The sequence below is a fragment of the Oryctolagus cuniculus genome, chromosome 2 (genome assembly GCF_051225735.1).
Source record: "Oryctolagus cuniculus isolate XC-2025 breed Fujian yellow rabbit chromosome 2, ASM5122573v1, whole genome shotgun sequence".
Taxonomy (NCBI): domain Eukaryota; kingdom Metazoa; phylum Chordata; class Mammalia; order Lagomorpha; family Leporidae; genus Oryctolagus; species Oryctolagus cuniculus.
The window spans coordinates 111,484,410-111,511,020 of record NC_142868.1 but is presented as its reverse complement, the minus strand read 5'-3'; the positions used below and the strand labels follow the sequence as shown (position 1 = coordinate 111,511,020).

The window sequence follows — 26,611 nt, the reverse complement described above, 5'->3', positions numbered from 1 at the left end:
GATCCAGCTCTCTGCTATGGCCTGGGAAAGCAGTGGAAGATGACTCAAGTCCTTGGGCTCCTGCACACCCACATGGGAGACCCAGAAGAAGCTCCTGGCTCCTGGCCTCGGATCGACACAGCTCCGGCCATTGCAGCCAATTGGGGAGTGAACCAGCAGATAAGACCTCCCCCCCCCCCCCGCCATCTCTCTCTCTGCCTCTCTGTAACTCTGCCTTTCAAATAAATATTTTTTTAAAAGGACACAAATACAAGTATTCATGAAGGGAAAATGGAAAAAAAAACATAAATAAAAAAGATTCAGAAGCAACTTTTTACATGGCTCCTAACAACAGTTTTGTATGTGGATCAGATGACTTTTTAAAAATAACGTCTTTGTTCTGTTTGGGATGGGGGCATAAATCCTAAATAGAGTGCATGTACAAATGAATCCCACTTTGTCCTGAGGTTGGGGAACAGTAATAATGATCACTTGTAGCTTCAGAAATGGGTATTCAAAGTATGGAAGCCCTAGGAGTCTCTGGGAAAGACTTTGAAGAAATATGTGAAATTGGAACTCCTTTCATAATAATATTAAGAATTTGCTTGCATTTAAAAATATAGGAGGAGGAGGTGGGATGGGAGGGCGGGTGTGGTGGGAAGCATCACTAAGTTGTACTTATGAAATCTGTACTTATGAAATAAAAGACTTCTTTGGAAATAAAATATATGTTCAAGTGGCAGAGAGTGAGAATCAGAGCCAGAGAAAAGCAGAGAGCGCCCATCTGCAGGTTCCCTCCCCAAACGCCTGCACTGGCTCAGTGTTGGGCAAGCCGAAGCCAGCAACCAGGAGCTCAATCCACGCGGGTGGCAGAGATCCAACTACTTGAACCATTTATCTGTTGCCTCCCATGGTTTGCATTAGCAGGCATCTGTTAAAAAAAGAGACAGAAACAGGACTGAAACCCAGGCACCCTGACACAGCACGTGGGTGTCCTAATTATCCTAAATGGTGGCTTATTGCGGTACAAACACCCTCTGCCATTTGTCTTTTTATTTATCTATTTGAAAATCAGAATTACACACACATACACACACACACACGGGGGGGGGATAAAGATATATATATATATATATATATATATAGAGAGAGAGAGAGAGAGAGAGAGAGAGAGTCTTCCATCTGCTGGTTCACTCCCCAGTTGGCTGCAATGGCCGGAGCTATGATGATCTGAAGCCAGGAGCCAGGAGCTTCTTCCTGGTCTTCCACATGGGTGCAGGGGCCCAAGGACTTGGGTCATCTTCTACTACTTTCCTAGGCCATAGCAGAGAGCTGGGTCAGAAGTGGAGCAGCTGGGACTCGAACTGGTGCCCATATGAATGCTAGCACTGCAGGTGGCAGCTTTACCCGCTACGCCACAGTGCCAGTCCTTGCCATTATGTCTTTTTGAACTCTTATTCTTTCACTCATGTCTGGTGGACTTTTGCAGAGATGACATGATGTGTTATATGGTAAAAGCAGATATGAGAGTAAAAGCAGATCTGAGAGTCCACTGTCCAGTGCATCGTCTATGAAGCCAGACATTAAAGAAATTTCCAGACAGAATAAGGCCACTTTCCTTAATGAGTCTGTTTTAAAGAACATAGCCATTTTTTTATAAAATGTATGATATCTATGTTTTTTTAAAAAAGATTTATGTTTATTTATTTGACATCCCATATGGAATGTTTCAGGCCAGAGCTTTAACCCACCTCACCACAGCACCGGCCCCAATATCTATGTTAACATGTAAGGAGTTTACAGTTGTTAGTTGAACTGGAAATAAATGCTTAAAAACCCCTTCTTATTTCTGATATAGTGATATTGACAGACTACTCTATGTAGACAAAAGCACCTTGGAATCCTCCATACTTTTTAAGAGTGTAAACAATGCACACACCACTGGCCTTCAGCCTGTCACAGGAGCCTTTGCTTTTTTTTTTTTTTTTTAAGATTTTATTTATTTGAGAGGCAGAGTTACAGACAGTGAGAGGGAGAGACAGAGAGAAAGGTCTTCCATCTGCTGGTTCACTCCCCAAATGGCCGTAATGGACAGAGCTATGCAGATCCGAAGCCAGGAACCAGCAGCCTCCTCCGGGTCTCCCACATGGGTGCAGGGGCCCAAGGACTTGGGCCATCTTCCACTGCTTTCCCAGGCCATAGCAGAGAGCTGGATCGAAAGTGGAGCAACCGGGACTTGAACCAGCACCCATATAGGATGCCAGCGCCGCAGGCAGAGGATTAACTTACTGTGCATGGCGCCAGCCCTGAGCCTTTGCTATTAACACAATGACTGCTCCAATGCATGCTTTTGTCTCACTGTGTCTAACACCACCAAGTCTACCTTGAACACTTAGTTGGCCAATGATGTGTGGAATGGTGATTATGATGTGGTACCTTAATTTTCATTCCAAGATCTTGTGCCTCACAGAGACCAGAATTCTAAACAGAAGCACACAAGTAGGGACAGGATTTATTTAACAGTGAGAGAGAAAAACGTACAATCACTGGGGCCGGCACTGTGGTGCAGTGGGTTAACGCCCTGGCCTGAAGCACTGGCATCCTATATGGGTGCTGGTTCGAGACCTAGCTGCTCCACTTCTGATCCAGCTCTCTGCTGTGGCCTGGGAAAGCAGTGGAAGATGGCTCAAGTCCTTGGGCCCCTGCACCCGCGTGAGAGACCCGGAAGAAGCTCCTAGCTCCTGGCTTCTGGTCGGCGCAGCTCCGGCAGTTGCAGCCAATTGGGGAGTGAACCATCGGATGGAAGACCTCTCTCTCTGTCTGCCTCTTCTCTCTCTGTGTAACTCTGACTTTCAAATAAATAAATAAATAAATCTTAAAAAAAAAGAAAAAGAAAATGTGCAATCAACACACATGAGGGTGAACCACGCCACATGGAGAAATACCCATCCCAAATGGATGAGCGGGTTGCTTTAAGAGATAGGGAGGAAAAGGAAAAACCCTGAACAGCACCCCCAACTATGGTCAGGGGACAAAATGAGGGCTCTCCCCAGTTGTGAGTTTTTTTTTTTTGTTTTTTTTTTGTTTTTTTTTTTTTTTTTTATGAGGCAGGGGGTTGTGCCTTAGCGTGGGTGAAGCCATCTGGGAATCTTAAGTCATCTCTAGGTGGAGTTTATTATCCATGTGGTCATCAGAGCATGTCCCCCTTCTTGGTCCCTATGAGACACACACAGATGCATCCTGGCCAAGTGGGCGTTTTCGATTGACAAGTAAAGAGGTAACATTATATTCAGGTCACTTGGGTCTATCTAGCTGCCTGTCATTCACAACCCCAGGAATGATACTTTACATTTCTTCCTAAATCACAGTGCCCTGGTGTGTGTGTGTGTGTGTGTGTGTCTGAGGTGTCTCCAGTGGCCAGGGTGACAAGTTCCTGTTGATACGGTGCTGTTGAGAAGTTTTAGGCGGGAACGTCTTAAGGCACAGGATTGGCAAGGAACCCTTGCTGTCTGCATTAGATGTTAAGGCGTGTGACGCAGGAGGCAGATTAAGAACATTCCACAGAAACCATCTGGGGTGGCTTCCACTTCCAGCAACTTCAGTATGGACCAAAGCAGGGCATGTTGCAACTTCTCACACGGGATCTGGCAAGAACGAACAATTCACTTACAGGGATAACGTGGAGCAGATTTAGGCACACATTCCTGGTGACGAAGAACTCATTGGCTGTCCCAGTATCAGGCCAAAAGACTTTCCGCCCACTTCCTACTGAGATGCCACCCTCCTTCCTACGGGGAAGGTCTGCGCCGCCCATGCTGGCCAGGAGGGACCCAGGCGTGGGGATGCCGGCCGCAGCCTCTGGTCCTCAGGGTTTTCCACTCCGCAGGTGAACCTGCGCGCTCCAATGCCGCGGGCAGACAGACATCAGCGCTGGGGAGTCCGCAGCTGAGCCCAGCGCGGCTGAGGTCCTGAAGGTAGGAAAGGCGTGGGAGATCGAGGTGACAGGAGATCGGGACCGGCTGGGCGACCTGGAGGCCGGCTGTGTCCCTGGGCGGAGGCGGCCAGCGCGCGTCTACCGTGCAGCCCCATAGTGCTCGATTTTCCTCCCTTCGGTCCTGAGGCTCTTTGCCCGGTGCAGGCGCACCCAAGCCGACCTCTGCAGGGGTGAGCTGAGTTTGGGGTTTCCGTTTTGTCTGCCAGGCACCGCCAGATCCCAGCCCAGGGAGGCTGCGCGCACCGAACTAGGCGGGACCCCGGGGCGCGCAGGGCTGGGGCCGCCACTGGGGCTCCTGGATCCTCCGTGCCGTGCCGCGCGGGACACCCAAGCCGCCTCGCTGCCAGTAGGCAGAGGGGATGCCACCGGGGCGCCACGAGCTACCCTCCGCCACCTGCGGACACCATCCGCAGGTGGGGCTGAGCTCCCCGTGTGCTAAAAGTAGGGCATGGAGAGTAAGCGTGGGAAGGAAACTGCTCAGACTTGAGAGGTTGGGAGGGGTGTGAGGCTGAAGGTGGAGGGCTCCCCAGGTCAGTGGCCTGGGTGGGGGGGGTCTCAGAATCCAAAGTGGGAGGAGCGGGCGCCCCGGGCCAGGGCCAGGGCGCGCCCAGCCCCGCTGTTCCCCTACCCCTCGCAGCCTCTTTTTTTTCTTCCTTGTAGCCCAGCATGGGGATGCGGTGCCTGCTGGTCTGCGGGGTGTCCATCGCGCTTCCACTTTTTGTCGGAGCAGGTACGTGGGAGGGAACTCCCTGGGCCCGGGCGGCTAGCCAGCCGGGCGTGCGTGCGCGCTCCTGACACCTCGCTCGCCATGCGGGCATGGCTGGTTCCTTGGGCACGGCTGGTTCCTTGGCCCCGGCTGGCAGGGCGGAATGGGCGCGGTGGGAAGGCAGCCGGTTTCGCTTCCTAATGCTCGGGCAGCCCTGAGATGACTTTGCCGGGAGAACCTAGGCGAATGTGCAAGTCAAGACTGACGTTAGAAGGCTCCCATGGGTCCGCCATTGTCTCTTGCATGTCACTGCGGCTTATTTTATCACCCAGGGTCGAAACAAACCACCCACAGCACACATCTCTTCTGAGAAAAACGAAGTAACTTGGTATAAGTCAACTTTAAAAGTGATTTTTTTTAACCTTCCATTCTGGGGTGAGATGCGTTGTATCCATGTAGAGTGGGTTAACTGCATGACAGCGTAGAAAGAAAACAGCCAGGATGTACAGAACGCAGGGGCCGAGAGGACCGGGAAAGGGGAGAAATCCTTCCAGACGGCACAGGTTGAGGAGGAAGCCAAGTGACTTTTGCCCTATGTGAAGACCTTGGAAATACGTTTTTTTTTTTTTTTAAGATTTATTTATTTATTTGAAAGTCAGAGTAACACAGAGAAGGAGAGGCAGAGAGAGAGAGAGAGAGAGATCCGAAGCCAGGAGCCAGGAGCTTCTTCCGGGTCTCCCACGTGGGTGCAGGGGCCCAAGGACTTGGGCCATCTTCTACTGCTTTCCCAGGCCATAGCTGAGAGCTGGATCGGAAATGGAGCAGCCGCTCCACTTGAACTGGCGCCCATATGGGATGCCAGCACTGAAGGTGGCGGCTTTTCCCGCTATGCCACAGCACCAGAATTATGTTTTGTAACCAGCAGGCTACTTTTAAGAAACTCTCAAATAACATTTCCAGTTGGCTGGAAAATTCGAGTCATTTGTTAAAACTAGCGATAAACATGACAGGAGTTTGCTTTTGTGGTTGCTTATTCTGTTTTTTTTTTTTTTTTCTTCCTGTCCCTAGATGTGTGCAAGGAGATTGGTATGCAGAACGAGACACCTTCTGTGGGCCAGCCTTTTGCTTTTAATTGCACTTTCCCTCCCATAACATTTGGGAAAGTAAATGTGCTGTGGTATAAAAATTCTAGGAAAATCCCTGTGTCCCAAAATGTACATTCTCGAATTCACCAGGACCACACCTGGATTCTGTTTCTCCCCTTGGCATGGGAGGACTCAGGCATCTACAAATGTGTCATAGAGTAAGTTCTTCAATTAAAATAAAGCAACTCACATATAGTGCAATATATAGCTCAAATGGGTAACTCGTGTGTATATATATATATATACACATAATATATATATACATACGTGTATGTATATATACACACACAATTCTTTTTATACATAGATTATTTTAGGAAAGTTCTTATTAAATATAGAGAACTCAAAGAAGAGAATGATATTATATAGTACATTAGTTCTGAGACAATGGCTAGTGAACACATTTTAAAACAGAACAGATCTGTTAATGGATTTCGAAACCGAAAGTGCATCATTTCCTATCGAAATGATGCCTCAGGCCAGAGCAGCTCACGGAGTGTGTGTATTCCAACATTACTGCTGCCATCTTTCTTGGGGTGGCAGACGTTTCTGTGACCAGTGGTGCATCCAGGTATTAGTGAGCGTCCTTCAAGTCCTTTTGCTAAGGTATACTTCTGGGGGCGGCAGGGGAGTCTGGAAATGTGTGTGTGTGTGTGTGTGTGAGAGAGAGAGAGAGAGAGGGAGAGAGAGGGAGGGAGAAGGAGGGAGAGAGAGAGAGTTTTCAATTTGTACGCTTGTGGGCCCTGAATAGGTAGGACCCATCTGTGGGCCAAATTTGGTATGAAGCCACACTTTCATGACTTTGTCCTACTATCTTGCAAGACCTTAGCAAATTATTTGATCTATCTAAGTCTTGGCTCCTTATCTGGAAAACAGAGATCATACTGGCGAGTAGGGTTCAGATGGAAATTAACTGAACCCCCGTGCAAAGTTAATACTGCCAGCCCCTTTCCAAGTGAAAGGCAACTCTGAAAAATTACCCACCGTGTGGGTCACTGGGGGAAGTGGCCGTTAACCTCTGTTTGCTGGTCTTAGCTCAAATAGATCAACTGTGGAGGGCGTGTGGAGCTCTGTTCTCCTGCTTCAGGTTAAGCTGTGGATTATGAACCGGGGTTGACAATCATTCATCATGTACTTTCATCTGAGTGTCAGAGCTGCGCTTAAAATATTTGAATCTGGGAGGGCCGGCGCCACGGCTCACTAGGCTAATCCTCCGCCTTGCGGCGCCGGCACACCGGGTTCTAGTCCCGGTTGGGGCGCCGGATTCTGTCCCGGTTGCCCCTCTTCCAGGCCAGCTCTCTGCTGTGGCCCGGGAGTGCAGTGGAGGATGGCCCAGGTGCTTGGGCCCTGCACACCATGGGAGACCAGGAAAAGCACCTGGCTCCTGGCTCCTGCCATCGGATCAGCGCAGTGCGCCGGCCGCAGCGCGCCGGCCGTGGTGGCCATTGGAGGGTGAACCAATGGCATAGGAAGACCTTTCTCTCTCTGTCTCTCTCTCTCACTGTCCACTCTGCCTGTCCAAAAAAAAAAAAAAAAAAAAAAAAAAAAAAAAAAAAAAAATTAAATCTGGGATCTGCAAAATGGAGAAAAATCATCTTTATTACCAATTAGATGAAGATATTGCCTGTTATAGAAGAAAGTAACCATGAATTTTCCTAGATTTTTGACATCCAGATGCATGATGTATTTAGCAAACTTTATATGTTTTTCTTTTATTTTGTAAAAGAACAGTATATAGAACTACTATGTGCCATTTATCTAGTTTCATTTTTATTTTATTTTAAAATTTACTTCGTTTATTTGAAAGGTAGAGTTACAGAGAGAGAGGGAGGGAGAGAGAGAGAGAGAGAGAGAGAAAGAAAGAGAATCTTCCATTCACTGGTTCACCTCCCAAATGGCCCTAATGGCCAGGGCTGGACCAGCCCTGGAACTCCATCTGGGTCTCACATGAGGGTAGCAGGGCCCAAGCACTTGGACCATCTTCTGCTTTCTGAGGTACATTAGTAGGAAGCTGATCAGAAGCAGAATAGCTGGGATCGGAAGTGGCACTCCAGCGTGGGACACCATCGTCCCAAATAGCAGCTTAACCCTCTGTGCCACAACGAAGGCCCCGACTTTTTCACAGTTAGTTTTAAGCTGTGCCTTTTGGGCTGGAATGCTAGCTAAGTGCTTTGTGTCCTCTTCAGAGTTCTCAAAGGCACCTGCTAGCCATTTGCCCCAAGTGTGTGATGCTCCTTCCTCTCACTTGTCAAGGTATTGTCGGGTTTCTCTCCTGGGTAAATTTCACTTGCCCTTTTATAATGAGTGATTTGTGGAATGCTTATTTTATGTTTTTTTGGTTTGTTTTTGTTTTTGTTTGTTTTGTTTTGTTTTTGCTGCGGCACATTGGCCATGGGTCTTGAAAATGATTTGGAGAGATTTTGAAAATATGCTAAATCATTTGATTTTATGATTGCTTGAGTTGACATGGTTTCAATCTGCTGTTTCCTTATAGGGAGACAGACCACTGTTACAGAATACACATAAACCTGACTGTTGCTAAAAGATCTTGGTGTGACAATTCCGGAACGAGTGTGTCTACTTTGTCAGACGAGTACAAACAAATATTACATGTTGGACAGGATGACAGTCTGATGTGTCACTTGCACTTTCCGAAGAGCTGTGTTTTGGATTCAATAAAGTGGTATAAGGTAAAAAAAAAATTCCTATTGACGTAGTTTTCTTATTTTTTCCAGGCTATTGCAGATCTTTTAAGGCAGCTTTGGTAAAGAGATTTGTGTCTAATGTAAGCCTGATTGGTAATGTTACCCTAATTGTTTGTTAAACTTACGGTTTTTATAACTTTGTGATATTTTATTACTTCAATCCTCCATTCCATCAATTATCCTTATTTTTCAGGCTGTCCTTGGGTATTCTTTTTCCTCTAACATTACTTAGTCTGCTTGAATGGTTTCTCTATACATGTGGTTCAATTATCACAAATGATATAATGACCCCTGGCAAACCTTTTCCTGACTCCTGTTTCCTATTTCTCTGGGTCCAACACACCTTCCCCAACTCCTGACTGCCATTATGAGTTCATTGTATAAGCATTATCTTGAACAATGCTACACAAGTCAATAAAATACCCATCCTACTCTTTTTATTTTTTCTAAGATTAATTTATTTATTTGGAAGTCAGAGTTACACAGAGAGAGAAGGAGAGGCAGAGAGAGAGAGAGAGGTCTTCCATTCACTGGTTCATTGGCCGCAATGTCCGGAGCTGTGCTGATCCAAAGCCAGGATCCAGGAGCTTCCTCTGGGTCTTCCCATAGGAGTGCAGGGGCCCGAGGACTTGCCATTTAAAAAAAAAATATTCTTGTTATATTCTTGCTGACTTATGGGAGATTTTACACCTTTATATATCCTTGGTACCAATGTTTGGCATGAACTTAAAAAATCTTTTCATTTAAATATAATATATGAGGTACTTACAAGATAAGATTATTTTGATGTCAAACATTTTGGAAGCTTAGGGCCAGCACTGAGATGCAGTGAGCTAAGCTGCTACCTGCAATACCAGCTTCCTATATTGGAGCACCAGAGTCCTGGCTATGCTGCTTCCAATCCAGCTCCCTGTTAATGTGCCTGGGAAGGAAGTGGAGGGTAGCCCAAGTTCGTGGGCCCCTGCCACTTATATAAGAGACCCGTGCGGAGCTCTGGTCACCTAGCTTTGGCCTGGCTAGCCCTGGCCATTGCTGACATTTGGGAAGTGAATTGGCAGAGGGAAGACCAATTTCTCTCTCTCTTTCTCTTTCTCTTACTCTTTCAGATAAATGCGTCTTTAAAATAAAAAGAATTTTGGAACCCATGCATACAAGAGGTCTTCAAAGGCATTAATGGAAATGTGTGTGATGGAAAACTATGTGTGGACTTCAAAATTTGAATTATTAAGAAATGCATGAATGATAAGTGGTTGAGCTTGCTGATTTATCAGAAAGTGAAGACACTTTTTTTTAAAGATTTATTTATTTATTTATTTGAAATACAGAGTTACACAGAGAGAGGAGAGGCAGAGAGAGAGAGAGAGAGGTCTTCCATCCACTGGTTCACCCCCCAATTGGCTGCAATGGCTGGAGCAGCACAGATCTGAAGCCAGGAGCCAGGAGCTTCTTCCACATCTCCCACGTGGGTGCAGGGGCCCAAGGACTTGGGCCATCTTCTACTGCTTTCCCAGGCCATAGCAGAGGGCTGGATTGGAAGTGGAGCAGCCAGGTCTTGAACTGGTGCCCATATGGGATGCCAGTGCTTCAGTCCAGGGTGTTAACCCACCACGCCACAGTGCTAGCCCAATGAAGACACTTTTTGCATTACTCTTTCTCACCAATACAATATTACTAGCACCTTGGAAGGCTCATCTCTGCCATTTTGCATAAAATTATGTCTCACTAGTCTCCAAGATTACTGCTCTCCTGGCTTTCAGTATCATTGGTTAGATTTGTCAGTTATTGAACTTTATTTGAAATATATTTCATATAGTGTTTTGTGTCTTACTTCTTTGGCTCAATAGTAAACCTGTAAGAATCGCCATGCTGTGGCTTGGAGTTCAAGTTCATCTGTTCCATTATTGTGTAGTATTGCATTCTTGATACCAGTCTTTTGAGTTGTTTGCAACTTTTGAATATGAGAAATAAAGCTGGTATGGACATTCTAGCACATATCTTTTAGTCACTTATGCATGAGACTTTGTGAGGCATTTTGTTTCTGACAACTGAGATGGCTATGGAGTGACTGGTGGGTGGGTCACACATAGAGTGGTTGTGGTAGACAAAGGGATGATTCATATCCTGGGCTGAACGGAGAAAGACAGCATGAGATGTCATCCAGCTATGAACAGCATATAATTGAAAACTTATGGATAGTTTATTTCTGGATTTTCCATTTAATATTTCAGACCATGGTTAACTGAAGCCATGGAAAGCAAAACTATGTGTAACGAGTAGATGAATGACCTCCAAGGTCCCTCTCTCACCCAATATGCTTTATTTTATTTTATTTTATTTTATTTTATTTTATTTTATTTTTATTTTTGACAGGCATAGTGGACAGTGAGAGAGAGAGAGGGAAAGGTCTTCCTTTGCCATTGGTTCACCCTCCAATGGCCGCTGTGGCCGGTGCGCTGCGGCCGGCGCACCGCGCTGATCCAATGGCAGGAGCCAGGTACTTATCCTGGTCTCCCATGGGGTGCAGGGCCCAAGCACTTGGACCATCCTCCACTGCACTCCCTGGCCACAGCAGAGAGCTGGCCTGGAAGAGGGGCACATTTTTTAAAAACATCAATTATTGAGCCAATGAAAAATATTACCCAGACAAGTATTCATGTAACACTGGCTGTGCATCAGGACGTGCGATAAACACTGCATGTCTTCTCATTTTCCTCTAATTAGCACTGACTCTGGAAATATTTCTGCTCCCGTTAGAGGGTCTTGAGTGCTGTGCCACAGTTTACACATTCGCAGTTGGCGTTGACTTTAGCATCAGCTGTTCTTCTAATCTGGCTTTGGAGTCTCAGCCTATGGTGTCACCTGTTCCTCTCTAAGGCTTCCAGCTTGCAGCCTTGGAAGCATCACCTCTTGGCACCAGCATTAAGACTCTTTTTAGAGATTTATTTATTTATTTATTTGAAGGAGTTACAGAGGGAAGGAGAGGGGAAAGGGGAGGAGGAGGGAGAAGTGGAGGGAGAGGGAGATCTTCCATCCACTGGTTCACTTCCTACATGTCCACAATGACCAGGGCTGGTCCAGGCTGAAGCCAGAAGCTTCTCCCATGTGGGTTGCAGAGGCCCAAGGACTTGGGCCATGCATGTTCCCCTGCTTTTCCAGGCCATTAACAGGGAGCTGGATCAGAAGTGGTGCATCTGGGATACAAACTGGCACCCATATGGGATGCAGGTATAACAGGTGGAGGTTTTACCTGCAATGCCACAACTGTCCCAAGACTCTTGGTGGTCGTGGCAGCAAGACATTTCCATCAGCTCTTTCCTCCTGATCTGGCCCTGTTGTGCTTAGGGGTATTGAAGCAGCACTTGACGTTTGTAGGAAGGGAGGTCTTCAGATCAACTCAGCTGCTAACTTGGTGTCAAATTGTTGCTGTGTTAAGTCTGTTTTTTCACTGGTAAAAGTCAAGGATAAGTTTACATGATTTCAGGAAGCTTGCTGGGCCTTCAGATTGCTGGTCTGAGGACAAAATCTATTCTATTCCAGTATGATCAGACTTGAAGAATCAGGTGCTCATTAGGAAGTATTTTATTCATTTATTATTTTCCAATATAAATTTGTATTTCTATAGAACCTGAAGATGTAGTGCTGTGAATAACAATCCCAAACGGGCATCAAGTGCTACATGTTTAAAAAGTAGATCCTTAGCGTCATCCTCCATGAAGTGAGCTGGGGCTCAGATACTTTTATTTTAAAATCAATCCCTGGGCTTGAGAAAGTAGAATGAGGCTAGGAGGTGAGCGGGATAAGAAGGAAAGATCATTCAGAAATGGTCCTGTGCGCTGTGACGCAGCTTGGGTCACTCTTTGGACTTCATTGCTTTAATCTGGAAAACGGGAGGGTTGGGCTGAATAATTCCAGCACTGGAGCATGTTTTCTGCCTGGTGCTATGCCAGACCCTGGGGAGACCGTGACAAAGGAAACTCCTTATTTGCAGACAACTGACAACTTACCAGAGGCAGACAAGTCAACCAGGAAGTTTTTTATTCTAGCACAACGTGAACATACAGAAGCCCAAATTAGATCAGGCTGTGGAAATGTCTAAGATGCTCCCCGCAGGAGGTGACTATTGAACTGTGGATGAATGACAACGAGTGACTGATTGGTGGGCAGTAAGTTGAGGAAAGCAGCAGGTGCAAAGGTGCTGGGTGAGAAAGAGAATGGTGTTTGGGGCCTTGGTTAGAGTTTAGGGTTCATGTAATAGTGGGGCAGGGTGATGCTGGGAAATGGGGACCTTGTATGCTAACCTAAACATTCCCATTTTTGCAGTTAAAGTAATTCAATGGCAAATAATACCACCAGGATAATTACAGGGTCGAATTTATCTTAGAAAAGTCCTTTGTAGTCACTGTAGTAAATCAATTGGAAGTTTGTACATGGTAATATGTTGGTCCATTTTGGAAATTCAGTGAGGGTGTGTGAAGTAAAACTGATACAATGAGAGAGCAGGAGAGGAAGTTGGGGGGAACTCATGCCCCTATTTTCTATGCTAATTGGAAGATGTGATTGGAAAACTGGAAGCCCTGTAGGTGAACAGGTAGGACAGAGTTGAGGGAGACACAAAGACTTTCTACAGTGAAGACCATGACTTTGGAGAGGGACCAAGACACTTACCTATGTCATTATCTCCCACAGGGCATGTAGGGGATGACAGGGTTGACTCAGGGCACTGTGCTGTCAGGACAGAGGGCTGTGGTTTCGAGACATTGGAATGATAGTGATTGGTTTTGGACAGAGGAGTTCGGGGTGCAGGAAATGATGGAAGGGAGCAAATGATGCCTGATGGATGTAAATTGTGATTAAGAAAAAATAGAGGAGGCTGGCCGGCGCTGCAGCTCACTAGGCTGACCTCCGCCTTGCAGCGCTGGCACACCAGGTTCTAGACCTGGTCGGGGCGCCGGATTCTGTCCCGGTTGCCCCTCTTCCAGGCCAGCTCTCTGCTGTGGCCCGGGAGTGCAGTGGAGGATGGCCTAAGTGCTTGGGCCCTGCACCCCATGGGAGACCAGGAGAAGCACCTGGCTCCTGCCTTCGGATCAGTGCAGTGTGCCAGTTGCAGTGCGCCAGCCGCGGCGGCCATTGTGGGGTGAACCAGTGGCAAAGGAACACCTTTCTCTCTGTCTCTCTCACTGTCCACTCTGCCCGTCAAAAAAAAAAAAAAAAAAATAGAGGAGCCAAGTGAGCTGATTCATGTTAAGATAGAAAAGTGGGATGACAGTTCAGATTGAAAAATATGATAGATGTAGTGGGTAGATATTTATTATCTATGAGGAGCCTCCTTACCCTATAGAGGTTATCAAGCTAAAAAAAAAAAAGATAAAAATCAAGCACAAACACCCCAAAGGATCCCGTGTTTTCTGGAGACACCAGCAGCCAAGTTCTGGATATGGTTGCATTTGTTCAGCTGGTGCTGCTGGAGGACAAAGGAGAGGTGTGGCTCCTCCTGCTTGATCTGCTGGAAAGCATGGCCCTGGTGACATGGGCATTTCTGCCGTGGTGTTCCAGGGTCCAGTCTGCAGCTTTATGGCTGGGCTTCCAATGTGTTTGTTGATGTGGCTCTTCCAGAAGTGGCAGTGCCTGGTCTCTGAGTCACAGGTGGTGTGTGTGTGTGTGTGGGTGTGTGTGTGTGTTGGTCTTCATTCCCCACTTTCCAGATTGTGGTAGGGGTGGCAGCTCTCACAGTAAGTTGGGTCTGCAGTGTGCTTGTGGTCTGGATGACATGTAATATCCTGTCTCAATTGCTTGTCTGCATAAAATGGCTGAAACATTTTTCATTTCCTGTAACTAAACCTAGACTGAGATATATGACTCCACAATATGGTTTTAATGATTATCTGATGTAATCTGTCTGCTAAGTATTTAGTTCAGCAGATTTATAATGGGTATTTAATAAATAAACGTTAGATGGTTAAGTGTTTGGTGCAGCAGTTGAGATGCCTGAATTCAATATTAAAAAGTCTGGGTTGGAGTTCCAGCTCCACTTCCAAATCCAGCTTCCTGCTAATGTGCATCCTGGGAGCAGCAGGTGATGAGTCACACACTTGGGTCCCTGCTAACCATGTAGGAAGCCCAGACCTCGCTTCACCTTGACCCAGCCCCAGCTTTTTTTCGGTATTTGGGACATGAACCAGTGGATAGAAATCTCTCTGTTTCTCTGCATTTTAAATAAGTAAAAAATTAATTGATTAAAAATAAATAGTAGATAATATTAGTAAGCTAAAATCAAAGAATGAAAGAGCTAGAACAATAGGAAATTATGATCAGAAAGTGTATTTGCTTTTAAGAACTTTGGGTTTGAGTAGCTCTGGGTAATGACAATACCAAGGCTAAGTCTGGGAGAATTGAAAACTTAGAGGAGTCAAGGTGGTCCTTGAAATGGAAGGGGTAACAGAGAGGGTTTGGGTACTGCATTCTCACAGGTATTGAAACATCTGCATTTGAAACAGCAGCAAGTCTCCAATTTGCTTTTTTTTTTTCAATCCCAAGTTATTCCTCAATCCTGTGGTTTTCTGCCCCCATCATGGTGCTGAATCCGTGCTGGCTGAAGTTACGTCAGGTCTTCTGAAGCCAAGCTAAGGTTCACTCTCAACCCCAGTCACGGTCTCCTGATGGCCTGTGACACCACAGTGCTTTCACCAGCCAGGAACCTCCTGCTTGCTTCCTTCAGAGACCTATTCATTCTTTGCCTCTGATCACTTTATCCCCCCCCCCACCTCCCCCAACCCGCTCTGGTGACCCTTCCCTAATCTTTATGATTAGATTCTCATCTTGTATACTGGGCCTTTGCATTTGGGGTTCCCCGTGATTTCAACCGTGGTCTTGTTTTTAAAAAAGATCTATTTTATTTATTTGAAAAGTAGAGTTACAAAGTGACAGAGAGAGAGAGAGAGAGAGAGAGAGAGAGAGAGAGTTTTCCATCCACTGATTCATTCTCCAAAGGGTTACAATGGCCAGAGCTGTGCCAGACTGAAACCAGAAGCCCGGGGCTTCTTCCTGGTCTCCCACTTAGGTGTGGGGACCCAGGCTCTTGGGCCATCTTCCACTACTTTTCCAGGTGCATTGGCAGGAAGTTGGATCAGAAGGGGACACCCATATGGGATGCCAGCCTGGCAGGTGGCAGCTGTACCCGTGCACCACAGCACCAGCCCCTCAACCATTGTCTTCTAGTCTCACTTTGCTCACATTCATATGGATGGTTTATGGAGCCATCCATATCCAGGTGGCTCCCAACTCTTCCACTGTGGCCTTTCATCCAACCTCAGCCTATGATGCCAGGTCCTTCAGAAAGTTTGTGGGACAATGGAATAAAAAGATAAAATGCATTTCCACAAACTCTCATCCGCACAACTCACCACGGACACCGTAGTTAGAACCACATGTTATGTGATAATTTTTCCGCATTTTCTTTGCAACCTCTCTCTTATCTGACACTACCTTTGCATGCCCAAGTTGGGAGAATATGAAATCTGCTCCCTCTTCACATTTCTAATTTGGCACTAAGGTCTATGGTTGGTGATGCTTAAAGTCACTGATTTCTGTTCCCTTCTTGCTATCTCCATTGTCTTGTCTTTATTCAGGCTTCATTAAGCCTTAGTGTATGGAAATAGTATTCTAAATTGTTTCCTGATCTTTAGGATTGTCTCATTTTAATTCTTCCTATGCATCAAGCAGAATGATCATTCACAAAAGTGTACTTAATCCTCTTACTCCCTTGGTTGCAAAGATCAGATGTTCATCTTCTTTTTGTGATTTTCTTTGATTGAGCTTCTGACTTCTTCACTAGTTTTTTTCCCATCACTCTTTCATGCCCACTGCACCTTACCCAGAATGTTCCAGGCTCTTTTGTGCCTATGAAAGATGGTACATATTGGACTAGGAGTGTACTTCTTGGTGGCTGAACATAAAAAAATTGAAATATTATCTATTATTAGTAGTAGTAGTAGTATTCACCTTTTACTTTTTTAGATTTTATTTTTATTTATTTGAAATGTAGAGAGAGAGGGAGAAAGAGATTTATTTTCCATCTGCTGATTCATGCTCCAAATGCTTGAAGCAGTCAAGGCTGGACCAGGCAAAAGCCAAGAAGAACCCAGAACTCCATTTGGGTCTCCCTCTTAGGTGGCAGGGACCTGACTGGTTGAGCCAGTTCCTGATGCCTCTCAGGGAGCACATGAACAGGAAACTGGAATCAAAGTGGAGCTGGAACTTGAATTCAAGCACTTCAATATGGGACGCAGGCATCCTAACTAGCATTTTAGCCACTGTGTCAAACACCCTTGAAAAGTGGCATAGTGGGTTAAACACTGCCTGTGGTGCTGGCATCCCACATGGGTGCTTGTTCGAGTCCTGGTTGCTTCACTTCTGATCCAGCTCCCTGCCAATGGCCTGGGAAAGGAGTGGAAGTTGGCCCAAATGCTTGGGCCCCTGTGCCCATGTGGGAGAGCTAGAGGAAGCTCCTGGCTCCTGGCTTCAGAACGTCCCACCTCTGCCGTTGTGGCCATTTGGGGAGTGAACCACTGGATGGAGGACCTCTTTCTCTTTCTGTCCCTCTCTCTGTAACTCTGCCTCTCAAATAAACAAATAAATCTTTAAAAATAAAAATCTTGTTAGAAACCCTGCTCCCAAATTTTAACATTTAAATTCAGGCTTGCTGAGACATTTTTCTCTGAAATGATGCTCTGGTGGCTCAGAGTAGGCACAATCTAAGGCATTGTAAGAGGACAGAATGTTATCAAGACTGAATGTATGCATATTTGTCATTTATGTAGTGGAGGGGAGAGAGAGAAAAAGAGAACACTTCTAACTGTTGGTTCACTCCCCAAACATCTGCAACAGACCAGGAGCTGGAGATTCCACCCAGGTCTCTGGTGTGGGTGACAGGAATCCAATTACTTGACCAGGGTTGTTTTTTTTTTTTTTTTTAAAGAGTTACAGAGAGAGGAGAGGCAGAGAGAGAGAGAGAGAGAGAGAGAGAGAGAGAGAGTCTTCCATCTGCTGGTTCACTCCCCAATTGGCTGTAATGGCCGGAGCTGCGCTGATCCAAAGCCAGGAGCCAGGAGCTTCTTCCAGGTCTCCCACGTGGGTGCAGGGGCCCATCTTCCACTGCTTTCCCAGGCCATAGCAGAGAGCTGGGTTGGAAGAGGAGCAGCTGGGACTCGAAATGGCACCCATATGGGATGCCGGTGCTTCAGGCCAGAGCTTTAACCAGTTGTGCCACAGTACCAGCCCCAACCAGGGTTTTCAATAGCGGACTCCTGTAGTCAGTAGCCAGAACTAGGAATCAAATTCAGGTACTCTGATGTGGAATGTGAACATCTTAACTATGCATAGCTTGAAAGAATGAGTCAGCCAGAAAGAGGACTGCTCAACAATGGAAGCATAGAAAAGAAATCCAGAGTTCGTGTCTACACAGGCACTATCCCGTGAACCCCACCCAAGGAAAAGGTTTCCAAAGTCCATGAACTCAAAATTTGCCTTTGTCTATACCCAAAAGAAGGCAACATGACATTTTCAGGGTCTGAGGACTTCATCCATTTGGTTTTTATTTGTAACTCCCATCCATTTGGCAAGCAATTATCTGATTATAATTTGATTTTTCATATAGTTGATAGAGAAATAATTTGAGACTTCTAGGAAGTTGTGCTTCACATTATAAGCAAATAAATGCTGGCCCAGATATTATTTGTTGAATTTCACCATGTATGATGGATCCATTCACATCATTCCAGGTGATGGAGAATGAGCTATGGCTGCCTTTAAGGAGAGAACTGAACCCATTTGCAGTCACATCTAAATTCACTCTGGTGTTTGTGTGCTTGCTTTCTCAGTTCGACTGTGAGCTACCTGTTCTGAGAGACTGCATCTTACTCCTGCATGCCCAGGCCCTCTCACAGGGCAAGAGTAGAAACTCAAAGGTGTGGAGGAATAAATGGACCCAGTTAGCAAAGCAGTCACTCTGTGGGGTGGACTTTCCTGAAGGAAAGGGGATAGATCTGAGACAGAGTTCAGAAGTGGACCCCAGGGATGCAGGAGTGGGGATTCATGAGAGTCGGAGAATGCGAGAGAACGCGAGATTCTGACAGGAGAGGTGAATGAGCTTTGTCCTCTGGGTAGTTGTTGAGGATGATGAAAGAAAGACATTCCTGAGACAAACCAGTCTCCAAGTTAGTTGAGGGTGAGGTAGTCTCCTGGTTGATGCAGTGGAGGCCTAGGTGCCATGAGAAATTATGTGACACCTGCCCTGCAGTAGTCTTTGACTACTGTTCAGGCCTCTAAGGAATATGTTGGTGAAGAGTTACTTTCGATTTCTACATAGAAAAACGCTTGATAAGTGGGGAAGTTACAACCCGATGAAAGCAGTTGTTATTCACCTGGCCCTGCCATCCTAGCAAAGCGGCTTGGCCCCAGTAGCTATAAATCTGTAGAGGGGGATGGGCCCTGTGGGTGGAGGATGCTTCTATCTGTTCATGCCCTCCTGCCCTCCGCTTTCCACTGAGCCCCAGTCCTCTTCCATGAGGTCTTCATTCCAGCCTACACAGGATTCTCTCTTATTAACTATTATCAGACTTTATATACTTCTCATTTTAGCCTGTAAAATATTCTTTGTCAAGTCTTCCAGAGATAGATGTAGATTCAGCAAGAATTCCTTGCCCAGTCTGTGTATAATGTGTGTATTTATAGATACAGATCTATCTATCTATCTATCGATCTATCTACCTATCCATCCATCACCTATCTACCTCCATCTGATTATCTATGTTATATCTGTATCTATCTATATCTATCTATCAATTAGCTATTCATAATAGTTAATAACAGACTATAAATTAGATGGGGCCCAGGGATCACCTAGATTTTTATCTCCTTAAATTTCTCAGGATGGTCCTCACTGGGAGTGTCAGTAGCACCCTCAAGTACTCACTGGATTGCATTTTTCCCCTTGTCTTTAGGACTGTAAAGAGATTGAAAGCGAGCGGTTTATTTCTTTGGGACTCAAGCTTTCTGTGAGCAATGTGTCGGCAGGGGACAGGGGGAACTATGCCTGCGTGGCCAGACTGACACACCTGGGGAAAGAGTACACAGTGTTAAACAGCATCACTGTGAACGTCAGTAAGTATGCTCATGTCTGTCACCTGACTTCCTCTTGCCTTTGTGCGAGCTGGCTGGCTGCAGGCTTTGGGCACAGAGATTGGATCCTGATTTTTCTGGAGGTTAGCAGGCCCCCAACCCTGTCACTTGATAAAAAAGAGTGAGGCAAAAGGGTGTGTGCAGTTTAGCTTCCCATCTGCAAACAAAGGATGCTCAAAACTCTTGGTTTTGAGTAGTGAAAATTAAATGAGATCCTGTACATAGGGTAGCTCATGGGGTGGCTGACAGAGCCCAAGTGTTCAGTAGTTAGTAGATGTTACCATTATTCTCTTTAAATTTCTATTTCTATATTTATTTACTTGAGAGACAGAGAGTACCCATCCACTGCTTCACTTCCTAAATATCCATATTGGTTCAGGCTGGGCGGGGGCTGAAGTCATAAACCAGGACCTTGAGCTGTGTCTCCCACATGGGTGGCAGGGACCCAACTGCTTGAGCCATCACCTGCTGCCTACTGGGATGAGCATTAGCAGGTAGCTGCAATTGAGGGTGAAGCTAGGACTTGAACTCAGATACCTTGATAGGGGGTGTGGGTGTCCCCGCAGGTGGCTTAACCACTTGGCTAAACACCTGTCTGAAGACAACTCTTAATTCTCTCAGCCCTCACTGCTGTATTCTGGTGGCCCATTCCAGTACTGACCTTCATACCTCAGGATCTGCAGAGCTTAAGGTTTCTGGATCTGGATCCAGGATAAACAACTGCTCATGGGGTTTCAGTCCTCCTGAGCATACACCCTGGATGCTTGAGAGCAGAACCTTAGGAACAGAGAAAAACCCAAGAATGATTTAGCTCAAGTCATTGATTTTCAGAGGCTCAGAGGGAGGAGCTTATCAAAGTTGAGGGAGAGAGAGAGAGAAAGAATCTTCCATACACTGACTCACTTGCCAAAACTCCATCCACACATGGGTGGTAGGGGCCCAACTACTTGAGTTATCATCCAATACTTTTCTAGGCACATTAGCAGGGAGCTGGATTAAAGTCAGAGCAGCTGGGACTCGAAATGGCCACATCAGCGGGGCAGACAGCAGTGGATTAATCTGCTGTGCCACAACCCTGGTCCCTAGAAAGGGTTGATTTCTATTTACTTATCTAGACAGAAAGAATTGAAAGGCGGCAGCCATTTCTTCAGTGTGAATCTCCATGTCTGCCCAGATGTTTGTCGGAGTTCAGAGTCCTGGGGTGCCTACCTCATTCTTGAAGGAGTGGATCCCTGGAGGGGTCTGTGCAGCTGCCTGCAGAGGCTCCAGGCCAATCCAGGATGGGTCCTTTATTCTAGAGGGTCCGTCCAGAGAGTTCCTGCATTCCAGCCTTATCTTTCCCTGTTTCAGTCTTTCTTGTTTTGTCCTCTGGTATATTTGCTGCAATTACGTACTTGATTGAAATGGGGGGTGATCTTTGGTTTCAACCTTTTTAGCTAAGGGCTCATTAATTAGGAATAATAATTGCACTAGATCTTATGATGGTTTCCTGATTCCTCATCTTGTTTGCTGTTGAATCCCAACAGCACTAAGCCCCAGTGTCCAACCTAGATTAGGCAACTATCTAGTTATTCACTGAAAGATGAAGTATTGTAACACTTTGGTTTTATATGGGTAGCAGAGGGAATTTTAAAAAATGATTTATTTTATCAAAAGGTAGAGTGACAGGGAGAGACAGGGAGAGCAGATGCATGTGCACTTGTGTGTGAGAGGGATAGGGATAGAGATCTTCCATCTCCTGGCTCACTCCCCAAATTGCTGCAGCAGCCAAAGCTGGGCCAGGCTGAAGCCAGGATCCCTGAACTCCATCTAGGTTTCCTACATGGGTGGTGTCCTTATTCTCTATAGGTAGGACCTAGGTGAGAACTTTGCTCATAGTCATGGCTAGAAAAGTGTATTTGGATTATTAGTTAATGAGATTTTACTATGCCACCTCATGACTTCATATTTATACTAAATATATAATCGTTCAAGCAAGCATTCTTGGTAGCTCAGTTCCATTTCTTTTCTAAGCAGTTCAATTAATTCTGGTTGAAAAATATGTATTGGTGGAAGGACTCTGGCTTTTGTTTTTTCTTAACCAATGTTATTGAGGGCCTGCTGTGCTGTGCTCTCTTCATGATTCCACTGAAGTGCTTGGGAATGTGTCGCATGTGATTCTAATGCAATTTCTTGTGGGTGTGATTTCTTAGCAGAAAGAGTTGGAAATGGAGGAAGAATTCCTAAAATCATTTATCCAAAAAACAATTCAATTGAAGTACAACTTGGTGAGTAAAGTCATTGCAGCCATTGAAATCCCCACGGGCAGAACTCATTAAGTACATACACTCCTGTGAATATTTGGAATTTCAAGATTAAACATAAATCCTATACACATCTAGTTTCTGGCTCACCAGGAGAGGCATCAAAACAGAAACCAAGCAAGCTGCAGCTTGGGGGGAAATTGTGGGTTTAGAGTTTAGACATTGTTCACTGTGGGTCTAAAGGATCATCGTAAATATTCTCATGCAAAAGCAAGGAAGATATAAAATAATTCCTGAAAAAGATAATGTTAGTACAAGCTACTACTACAAATACTATTGCCTCTTTTTTAAGATTTATTTTTTATTTACTTGAAAGGCAGAGTTATAGAGAGAGGAGAGAGAGAGAGAAAAGAGAGAGAGAGAGGTCTTCCATCTGTTGGTTTACTCTCGAAATAGCTGCAACGGCTGGGGCTCAGCCAGGCTGAAGCCAGATCCAGGAGCTTCTTCACGTCTCCCATGTGGGTAAAGGGGCCAAGCACTCGCACCATCTTCTGCTGCTTTCCCAGGCACATTACCAGGATGCTGGATCAGAGGTGGAGCAGCCAGGTCTCCAACCATCTGTGCACAGTGCAGGCCCATAACTGCATTTTAACATTTTTAGTCATTCTGAGCATTGTCTTTTAATACAAACTTTGTTTAATTTGCTTTATTTTCTTCCTTCAGAGGATGTGGTTACCTTGATTACCTTTACGTTTAAAAAAAAAAAAATGAGTCCTTTTCTTCTACTTAGATGGCAAACTGATGTAATATTTACTAATCTTTTCTATATAGATTAAGGAATATAACATGATAATTTTCCTACTCCTTGAATATGCTTTCCAGTGTGAGATAATAATACAGAGGCCAGCGTTGTGGCATAGCTATCTGAGATGTAGGCATGCCATATGGGCACCGGTTCAAGTCCTGGCTGCTCTGCTTCTGATCCAGCTCTCTGCTGTGGCCTGGGAAAGCAGTGGAAGATGGCTCAAGTCTTTGGGCCCCTGCACCCACGTGGGAGACCTGGATGAGGCTCCTGGCTCCTGGCTTCCTATCAGCGCAGCTCTGGCAATTGTGGTCATTTGGGGAGTGAACAAGCAGAATGGAAGATCTCTCTCTCTGGCTCTGCCTCTCTCTGGAACTCTTTCTTTCAAATAAATAAAATAAATCCTAAAAAATACAATTAAATTTCTTCAAAAGATATATATCTAAAAATGCATGACCAAGAAGATTAAAACTAAATGTATAATCAAGACATCACTACCAAAATTTAATGCAAAGAATCAGGTTGGCAACATTAAACTTTCAGTATGATAATATATCTTTCAAGGCCAGAAAGAACTAAATGACATGTTGGATCCCTTTATATGAATAAAAATTATAAAAAATTCTCACAATAGAAAATTTTATGTGCCAAACAGCAGTGTATTAAAATATGTTAAGCTAAAAGTCTCAAAAATACAAGGACAATACAATAAGACAATACAATTATTTCAGTTTGGCTTTTGATAGATTTACCATACAAATAAGAATCTAAAGGATTTGAATAATACAATCATAGATTGCTCTCATAAACAACTATGAGAGATATAGAGTTCCAAAGAGGGAATTATACAGACCAGATGGTACAGTAGCAATATTGTAAATCTAGAAATTTATAACAATGAAAAAAAATCACTTGTATATAAGTGAGGTAATGGGTTTGTTAATTATCTTGGTTCAATCATTCCAAAGTATAGACAGACATGAAAGCAGCACTTTGTACCCCATAAATGTATACAATTAAGCTCTGTAAGCTAAAAATAAAAAACCAAACATTTAAAAAGAAAACAAACAACAAACCCACCTTCTAATTATTTACTTTATTGGATAGAGATGAAATCAAAGCCATACTTATAGAATATTTAGAAGATAATGACAGTGAGAATACTTCATATCTAATTTTATGACATGTAATCAATGCTGTGTGCTACAGATAAATTTATATCTTTAAATCTCACCAAGATTATTAATAATCTTAGACATAAATAAAACCCATAGAATATGTCACTCTGCAAAAACAGAGCAACAAAACAACAAAGATTAGCTGTAGAAAAGAATGATTTTATTAAAAGAAAAGAAACCTAAATAGAATGAAAAGTTCCAGAATTGGTGCTGGGTAGGAGAGCTGAGGGGTGGGTAGAAGGTAGATGAACTCCCTCTGATTCTAACAGCCCAGGGCAGAGGATCCCAAATATAAAAGACTTGGAAACGTCAAAGCTTACAAAACAACTGGGAATGAGCTGAATCTATTTCAAGGCTCTAGGCCTCCCCTGTTTTAAGGAGAACTCTTTCAAACCTTCAAGAAAATTGTGGTTCCCCAAACAGAGGATTCTATACAACACCCATTGTGTAGAATTTCCTAACACCTGGAAAGACAGGTGTGCCTGCTGTATCTCTTCATTGGCTTTGTCTTTGGAAGTCCTACCTGATCCATTTAGACAATTAAAAGGCAAGAATCCTTAAGGAGGAAGATAAGTATATGATTATTATTAGTTTTTTAAGATTGTTTATTTGAAAGGCAGAGTCACAGAGAGATGGAGAAAGACAGATTTTCCGTCCACCGGTTCACTCCTCAAATGATTGCAATGGCTGGAGCTGGGCCAGGCTGAAACCAAGGGCCTGGAACTCCAGGCACATTAGCAGGGAGCTGGATTGGAAGTGGAACAGCCTGGACTAAAACCGGCACTGTGTGAGACGCTGGTATTGGAGGTGGTTGCTTAATTTGTTGCACTACAACTCAGGGTCCTATCCAGTTATTTTTATATGACCTGTGACTATCTACTTAGACATTTTAAGGAAATTAATACATCATAGTCACTAAAATTGTTCAGTAAAATTACTCTGTTATGAAAGAAACTTTCAAAACTAATAATGTTTTTAAATGCCTAAAGTAATCTTTTATCTTCTTGACTTTAACATGCTTTCTCTAGCACTGGTAATTATTCTCTGGGCTGCATACAGCTTGTTTTCATGTGGGGCACAATTACTATAGGTGACAGTGCAGGAGCAAATGTCTGCCCTGCCCCGGGTAGTCAAAGCAACAGCTGTCTGCAAAGCACTGAACAGTCATTTTCAGGAAGGACTCCGTATGTTATGAAGCAGTAATTAGCGCTCTTAGGGCTTCCCCCCACATACATTGACACATTTATTTAATGCAATTACTAAGTTAAAATGGATATACTATCCTCTAAATTAAGTTTTTTCAGTCGTAAGAATTCTGGAACTGTTAGATACCAGAATGTCAGCAAGGCCAGCCCTTGAAGATGCTGCCCTCCCACATGAAAGTACTTGGGTTAGATGCCCGGTGCTGGCTCCTGCCTCCAGCTTCCTGCTAAAGCAGACCCTGGGAAATGGTGGTGATGACTCAGGTGCATTCCTGACACCCGTGTAGGAGACCAGCATTGAGTTCCTGGCTCCCAGCTTCAACCTCTGCCGTTGTGAACATCTGGGAGAGTGAACTTGTACATGAGAACTCTTTCTGTTTGTCTCTCAAAAACAAAACAAACAAACAAACAAAAACCTCAAAATGTCTGATTTTTAAAGGATAAAATCAGTGGAAGAAATTACACAGGAAAACTTGAAAAACTTAGAATGAAAATCTGTATATAAAAAAATAGTGAAGTTAAAATGTAAAGGATAAACCAGGAGCCAATGTTTGGAATAGAAATGACTGAAAATTGCTAACATTATTTCATATGTAATATTATTTATAGACCCTAAAAATATCAACAAATCCGATAAAATGCATAATCCAAATGAGATAAAAAAGAAGTTAGTTAAAAAATTCATAGAAAATGCACATTAGCCTTTAATTCCATTTCCATGAACTTTTTGAAGTATTTTGTAAATATTTTACAAAGAAAAAACTCAACAAAATATGAAAAAACTCACATGCAATAAAATAAAGATGCATTGAAATGGTAATTATGAAACTGGTAAGTATTAACTATATGTCTATTGTTTATTGGCAAGAACAATGTAAAAGGTGTTAAGTCCTCACCACGCTGTGAGCTGCTATTGCACAGCCAGGACTGTGGGAGCTGTCTGACATCATTTATCCCTCACTCCCTTTCGTACTTTGTGCTTTCATTATACTGGTCTGCTGGCCATGCCTTGCACATCCTAAAATGCGTCTGCCTCAGAGTCTTTGCTGTTCCTCCCACTTGGAATGCTCTTTTTTAGCAGTCATAAGAAAGAATCCCCCTGAAGATAAAAAACGCGAGAAGGAAAAGACAAATATAGGGCAGAGGTGGCACACAGAAAAATATGTAAAATACCTGACGTAACCCATGTACATCATTCATCCTTCAATGAACTAAATACTCCAGTTAATCATTTTCATGCTGAATTAAGAAAGCAGCAGCAATACATTTCTAGAGAGACACATTCGTGATTTGGGGTTAAGCAAGTTTTTTTTTTTTTTTAATCAACACATACATGAACACTAGTCATGATGGAAGAAATGAATAAGACTACATTAAAAGTGTCTCTATTTATTAAGAGGCAGCATTAAAAGAATGAAGATATACCACCGAGTAGAAGATATTCACAGTAACTGATTGAAGGTATTCCAGACTCTAGTAGGA

The 26,611-nt window shown here is 44.3% G+C and overlaps 1 protein-coding gene across 4 annotated transcripts in view; it reads left to right on the top strand.

The window, feature by feature from the left end:
* Nucleotides 1-3,801: 3,801 nt before the first annotated feature.
* IL36R (interleukin 36 receptor) overlaps nt 3,802-26,611 on the top strand; it is a 40,003-nt gene continuing 17,193 nt past the window's right edge. For 3 of the 4 annotated variants that reach the window (XR_016230185.1, XR_016230187.1, XM_089327446.1), the window contains exons 1-6: nt 3,814-3,953; nt 4,634-4,703; nt 5,748-5,982; nt 8,319-8,514; nt 19,527-19,686; nt 21,897-21,971. Coding sequence is in view for 1 of the 4 variants with exons in the window: in XM_089327446.1 (XP_089183572.1) it covers nt 4,640-4,703; nt 5,748-5,982; nt 8,319-8,514; nt 19,527-19,686; nt 21,897-21,971 (730 nt within the window). In the remaining 3 variants the exon portion in view is untranslated. Of the gene's footprint in view, nt 3,954-4,633; nt 4,704-5,747; nt 5,983-8,318; nt 8,515-19,526; nt 19,687-21,896; nt 21,972-26,611 lie in introns of all 4 variants that reach the window. The other variant, XR_016230186.1, reaches the window with a different exon arrangement.